Source organism: Dermochelys coriacea, chromosome 3 (genome assembly GCF_009764565.3).
Source record: "Dermochelys coriacea isolate rDerCor1 chromosome 3, rDerCor1.pri.v4, whole genome shotgun sequence".
In the NCBI taxonomy this organism is placed as follows: Eukaryota; Metazoa; Chordata; order Testudines; family Dermochelyidae; genus Dermochelys; species Dermochelys coriacea.
In genome coordinates this window covers 187632489-187639510 of record NC_050070.1, presented here as the reverse complement: position 1 = coordinate 187639510, position 7022 = coordinate 187632489, and the positions used below count along the sequence as shown (strand labels likewise).

Sequence of the window (7022 nt, the reverse complement as noted above, 5' to 3'; positions counted from 1 at the left end):
CAATCTCATCAAGTCATTTTTGCATCAAGCCCACATTTTCAGTTTGAGCTATAGCATATATTTTAGAGATATCCTGCCTTTATTTAAAACCTTCAAGTGATGGAAATTCCACTGCATCCTTAGGCAAGTTGTTCCAGTGGCTAATTACTTTCACAGTTAAAACTGTGTCTCTTATTTCTAGTCTGAATTTGTCTAGCTTCAACTTCCAACCAGTGCACCTTATTAAACCTTTTTCTGTGAGATTAAAGAGCTGCCTTCTACTCCTCCATGATATTGTCCTTTGCTTATGCAACCAAGAATTGCATCTCTTCCCCATGTAAATTCTTGATAATGTGATCAAATCACCTCTTAATCATTTCTTGGATTAACTAAGTAGCTTGATCTTCTTTAGTATCTCACAAGAAAACATGATTTCTGGACATCAGATCAATCATTCTTGTAGCACTTCTCTGAACCTTTTCCAATTTGTTAACATTATTTTTGAAGTGTGGGCACCAGAACTAGACCCAGGATTCCAGTAATGGTCTCACTAATGCTGTATGCTAATACCCCCTCCTTTTTACTCCTGCTTGTTATCACCTCCCCCCACATTTATACATCCAAGGATTGCATTCACCTGCTTAGCTACACCCTTGCATAGGAGCTCATGTTCAATTGGTAAATTATCATAATCCTTAAATCCTTTTCAGAGTCACTGCTTTCCAGAATAGTCAGCCAACTTATCAGCGTGACCTACATTCTTTGTTCCTAGATATGTGACTTTGCATTTGACTGTAGTAACACACATTGTTCAAATGAACCCATTTTACCAAGCGAACCAGGTCGGTCTGTAAAACTGACCTGTTCCCATCCATTATTTACCATTCTGCCACTTTTGGTGTCATATGCAAATTTTCTCCCAGCTCATTCATAAAGTTATTAAATAGCATTTGGCCAAGAACAGATCCCTGTGGGATTCCACTAGAAACACCCCTAATAGGTAATAATTCTCCATTTACAATTAGTTTTTGGAATCTATCAGTTAGCCAGTTTTTAGCCTGTTTAAATGGGCTGCATTGACACAGGAGAACTGTACTCTATTTCTGACTCTACCACTCATTGCTTGGTGACCTTGGACAAGTTATTTTACCTCTCTGACTTGTTTTAATAATAAATTAGTATCAGGTGCAACTGTTGGAACCTCACTAACAATAGCATTGTTTGCTAACAAGAAAGAACAGAATTTGCACTTGACCCTGAAGTGGTAATAGGAGTAAAAAGCAGCAAAAACTCCTTTTGGAACTGAAGTCAGCAGATAGGACACTGCATACATATAAGGAGAATATTACTTCAGTTAAGGTCATTTTTTACATAGTCAAGCACAGTTAAAGGCTAAATGATTCCCAAAATATATGTTGAAGTCTCTCAGATTAGAGATTAGGATAGAATAACTGCTCTTAAAATTCTATTAGTTTCACTACACACAAGTAGTAAGATGTTGCTCCTTCTGGACCTCAGCATAGATATGTAGATGGAAGATGGTGACTCTGATAAGTTCTTTCATAAAGGGAAGAAGTTGAAGCCTTTCAGTTTTACATTCTGAATTATGCTATTTTCCTCCTAATTTTCTTCTTTGTTGACCAATGTATATTATGGGATTTAGGGCAATAGCCAAAAGATAGTGATGAGCAATAAAGAACCTAAAATCCAGGGCAAAATCTATGAAGTATTTTTCTTTCTGTTCAGAAACATTTCTGAGCGAGTGCTTATTACAATGAAAAAGAATTTAGCCACAGTAGTTTTCTTTTCTCAATAGGAAGTGACTGTTTAACAAAAAAACCCAATTCCTATTCAGAAGCACTAACACAATCTCACAAGACCTTTGCCCAAAGATAGTGATTTCAATCCTCAGTTATGGCCAAAGACTCCTGAAATAGTCTCAGAAGTAACCCTGGGCTCCTTTCATTCTTGACCAGCTGTATACCAATCTGAACTCATGCACAACAAGGCTGCTTTAAATTAAGCCATTTGCAAATGGAACCCATGGACCAACAGGGCAGAGTGGGCTCAATATCCCATAAAGAATCCTTGGCTAGTTCCTGTTTCTCATGGCTGCTCCCTATATGCCACCAGCAGGAAGGAGTGGATGGAGTAGAAGCCACCATGTTGGCTCTACATCACAAGCAATTATCCCTACATTGAGATGATCCTCCCATGCCCAGCTATATCAAAATGATAAATTGTTCTGTACCAGCTACCTGACATAAACCAACAGCACCACACAGTAGGATCTAGCCCAGTGTGTTTAAGCAGCAGAATCTAAGCAGTAGGGAGTAGTCAAGACAAGTTAAGGGGCAAGAATTTCTATTTTTGAGCATCCAGTTCTTCCAGTGACTGCGGTGGGAGAGAGAGCTAGATTATGTATTTTTGAGCATTAATGTAACTACTATACAAGAAGTATTTAGACTAGATCTCTCAGTGAATAGAATTTGCTTTTGGCATCAGTTCACATATCTCATGAAATGCATCATTAAAAGAAAGCAAACAATTATGGGATTAAATAATTTATTACCATTGCTAAAATGAACACAGATACTTGATATCCAGTTGTATGCAGAACTGTAAAAAAATAGTTTTAATACAGTATCAAAATTTACACAAGTGTAACGTCAAAAGACCAGTGTCCCTTGAATTAGCCCCTGCAGGTAAATACTACTGTTTTACTCCCCTCCCCTCCCATGTTATAGGAATACAACAATTTAAGTTTAATGATAAAACTGCTTGAGAGAAAAATATGGAAATGTAACAAGCATTTTTTTATATATAAGAACTATTTTAAATATGCCATGTTTCAAAATTAAAAACCAGATTCTGCAGTCCTCACTCAAGGAAAAGAAATCAACAAGAGTTGTGCCTGAGGAAGGAATGCTGGATTGGAGGCCTTACAAATATGTTGAACGGTACCAAATAAAATGACAGAACAGATATAATTACTGCCACAAATTAATCCATAACAGTTTTCTGAAGACAGGAAGCTGATTTTACACTACCATATAAAAAAGGTTGCATAGCAGCCCAACTACATTCCACTTCTAACAAACCAGTAATACAACATATAACAAGCCCACAAAAAACAGAGAATATCACCTTTGAATCAAATTTTAGTAATCAAGAACAAACCCAAAACCTGGGAATTGTTGCATTCCTATTTTTTGATGCTCAGCTATGGTAAAAAGTTAAGCAACAGCATTCAGTCACAAGCCTGTCGCACATTCATACAAGAAAGTATTTGTTGCATTTAGATATACACGAAATACCTATCATAGCATTTCAATACACACAGTCTAATGTTATACACACAAAAAAAATTAAACTAAGCACATCTAGGGCACCTCCTGGTCAAAACTCAGGCAATCTGAACAAGAGCTTTTAGCCTCAGAATAAATTAAAGACATGCTTTGAGAAGAATAAAAGTTTTATTTGAAAGAACATTACAGTAGGCAAGGAAAGCTTTTCATAAATGCAGTGCAATTTTTTAGATTCATATTTTTCCTAAATAAAACAGCATGTCTCTAAACTAAATGGTAGAAATTAGCTTGGCAATTGGAAAATGCTCTCAGAAAAGAACTCTGATGGTGGTTTTGGTTTGAGGTCTTAAATATTGTTACCTCAGTGTTCTATTCACAGGGTGCTGCCCATTATGTATGTTTCCAGGAGGCATGCACCAAAGAGAATGAAAAAAGCCTATCTTCACTTTCATTTAGAAAGAAATTGTGTTTTGCTACATGTACTGTAGTTTTTGCTACACTACTGGCTGGTTAGGAGATTTTATGGTCTTTTAGCACCTCAAAATGCAAGTATTCTAAAAAAAAATAATTTCAGCTGCAAATTGCCTAAGCACCATTAACTAATACTGTTGACTGAAGTGTGAGCTACCAAGTAACTGACTTTCCTGTAACTGTGATGACTCAAGGCACAGTTTTTTGGTGTCTCTCCACTCTGGTGAAAAACTCCTGCTAAACCTAATGGAAAATTCATTCAGACTCAATGAACGTTCACCATAACTATCTTTTTAAAAAAACATTTTTGTGTATCTCCTGAAGAATACCAATTATGTTTTAAATAAGAAGCATTCAGATCTTTTCATTCTGCGTGTGTAGTTTTGAATGAAAATGCGATGGCTAAGAGGCAGAGTTTAACTATACAGTATACTGAAATGACAGTGCCAGGACTCTAGGGTACATAACTGTTGTCTGAAAGACTTTTATGAAGAAGCTGTGCCAATTTTCAAAGCAGTAGTGTAGTCAAGAGTAAACAGAGTTTACCCACTTCTCAGTCAGAGACTATGGAGTTTAGGTCAGTTTAGCCACTTTTTTTTAACCACTTCACCGCTGTTTCAAAGAAGTCATGTATACTGCATGTAGACATCCTGTTGTCAGCTGAGAAGTTACTGTGGATAGAGAAAGTTCCCTCTATCCGTCACTGGCCATTTAAACTCTATCTTCTGAGAAAGGTGACATTCAGGTCCTTTTACATAGGTCCTTTATACTGATTTCCTGACAAATGTTGTCTAATTCCAGGACATGAACCTGCAGCATCTCCAAGCTTCCGCCACACAACCTAAAGGCAAGTGATAGAAAGAGATGTCAGCTATATCATCCAACCAAAAGTGGATTTGAGTATATCTGTATGCATTATATATATATATATATATATATATATATATATATATATATATATATATATATATATATATACACACACACACACACACACACACACACACACACACACACACATGCAGCATAGACAGAAATAGAGGCAGAGAGACAAAGGAAGAAGGAAGAATAAATCTGGAAGGAGATACAGAATTTTCATTTTTGACCATCTGTTACTTAGAAGTCTGTTCAGGAGCAATGTCTGCCCTGAAAACAAGGGCCAGGTTTGGAAATCTTTATGCAACAGTTTATTAGGCAAAACTCCCATCAAAATCAATTTCAGGCACACAGGCCCCAATGCTGCAAAGAGTTTAAGCAAGTGCTTAGCTTTAAGAATATGAGTAGTCCCATTGAAATCAACAGAAGTGGTCCTATACTTAAAGTTAAGCACATACTCCAGTGCTTTTGCTGGATCAGGCTCACACTGATTTAGTGAGAATGTACAAGTTTTTTCATAGTGTGGACGACATGTGAACATTGCTCCTTCTCCTCACCTCTGTTCCCATTCATGATTGTATTAAATAAATGCACCACAACTACAAGAATTGTTAGCACAGAAGATAATATTAGGAAAGCATTTAGTGTATTCTTAGTTGGCTTTTAATGAAGTTTTACAAACAGGAAACAAGAACAGTTAGCAACACATGACTTGACATCTCTCTGTGGACCACCAAGAAGCAAGCAATGGATCATTGGACAAGATTGGTTATTAGAAAGAGAAATAGAAGCAAGACAAGGTCAGAAGTAAAGATGAAATATGGGAGTACAAATTCAAGCACAGGGCTGTGAAGGGATTTGTCTTTGGACCAGTTGGATGGGCCCAAACCAAGACTCCAGACCCCTCACCCTCTGAATTTTGTGTCCCACATTGTGGCCTGAGCTCATGTCTGATTTGAAGGAGATGGATGGAATTAACAAAAAAGGCTGTTCCTAACAAAACAGTAACAGTAAAGATCATGGAAAACATGTTGATAACCAGAGACCAGTGTCATACCTATAGCACTAAGAAAAGGAGTACTTGTGGCACCTTAGAGACTAACAAATTTATTAGAGCATAAGCTTTCGTGAGCTACAGCTCACTTCATCGGATGCATTTGGTGGAAAAAACAGAGGAGAGATTTATATACACACACACAGAGAACATGAAACAATGGGTTTATCATACACACTGTAAGGAGAGTGATCACTTAAGATAAGCCATCACCAACAGCAGGGGGGGGAAGGAGGAAAACCTTTCATGGTGACAAGCAGGTAGACTAATTCCAGCAGTTAACAAGAATATCAGAGGAACAGTGGGGGGTGGGGTGGGAGGGAGAAATACCATGGGGAAATAGTTTTACTTTGTGTAATGACTCATCCATTCCCAGTCTCTATTCAAGCCTAAGTTAATTGTATCCAGTTTGCAAATTAATTCCAATTCAGCAGTCTCTCGTTGGAGTCTGTTTTTGAAGCTTTTTTGTTGAAGTATAGCCACTCTTAGGTCTGTGATCGAGTGACCAGAGAGATTGAAGTGTTCTCCAACTGGTTTTTGAATGTTATAATTCTTGACGTCTGATTTGTGTCCATTCATTCTTTTACGTAGAGACTGTCCAGTTTGGCCAATGTACATGGCAGAGGGGCATTGCTGGCACATGATGGCATATATCACATTGGTAGATGCGCAGGTGAACGAGCCTCTGATAGTGTGGCTGATGTGATTAGGCCCTATGATGGTATCCCCTGAATAGATATGTGGACAGAGTTGGCAACGGGCTTTGTTGCAAGGATAGGTTCCTGGGTTAGTGGTTCTGTTGTGTGGTGTGTGGTTGCTGGTGAGTATTTGCTTCAGATTGGGGGGCTGTCTGTAAGCAAGGACTGGTCTGTCTCCCAAGATCTGAGAGAGCGATGGCTCGTCCTTCAGGATAGGTTGTAGATCCTTGATGATGCGTTGGAGGGGTTTTAGTTGGGGGCTGAAGGTGATGGCTAGTGGCGTTCTGTTGTTTTCTTTGTTGGGCCTGTCCTGTAGTAGGTGACTTCTGGGTACTCTTCTGGCTCTGTCAATCTGTTTCTTCACTTCAGCAGGTGGGTACTGTAGTTGTAGGAATGCATGATAGAGATCTTGTAGGTGTTTGTCTCTGTCTGAGGGGTTGGAGCAAATGCGGTTATATCGTAGCGCTTGGCTGTAGACAATGGATCGAGTGGTATGATCTGGATGAAAGCTAGAGGCATGTAGGTAGGAATAGCGGTCAGTAGGTTTCCGATATAGGGTGGTGTTTATGTGACCATCGCTTATTAGCACCGTAGTGTCCAGGAAGTGGATCTCTTGTGTGGACTGGTCCAGGCTGA

At 38.5% G+C, this 7022-nt stretch overlaps 1 protein-coding gene across 5 annotated transcripts in view; it reads right to left on the bottom strand.

The window, feature by feature from the left end:
* Positions 1-3631: 3631 nt before the first annotated feature.
* Positions 3632-7022, bottom strand: part of CCDC85A (coiled-coil domain containing 85A) — a 205706-nt gene continuing 202315 nt past the window's right edge. For all 5 annotated transcript variants that reach the window (XM_038395594.2, XM_038395595.2, XM_043512338.1 and 2 more), the window contains one exon: positions 3632-4599. In XM_038395594.2, coding sequence (XP_038251522.1) covers positions 4510-4599 — 90 coding nt within the window. In that variant the 3' untranslated portion in view covers positions 3632-4509. The remainder of the gene's footprint in view (positions 4600-7022) is intronic.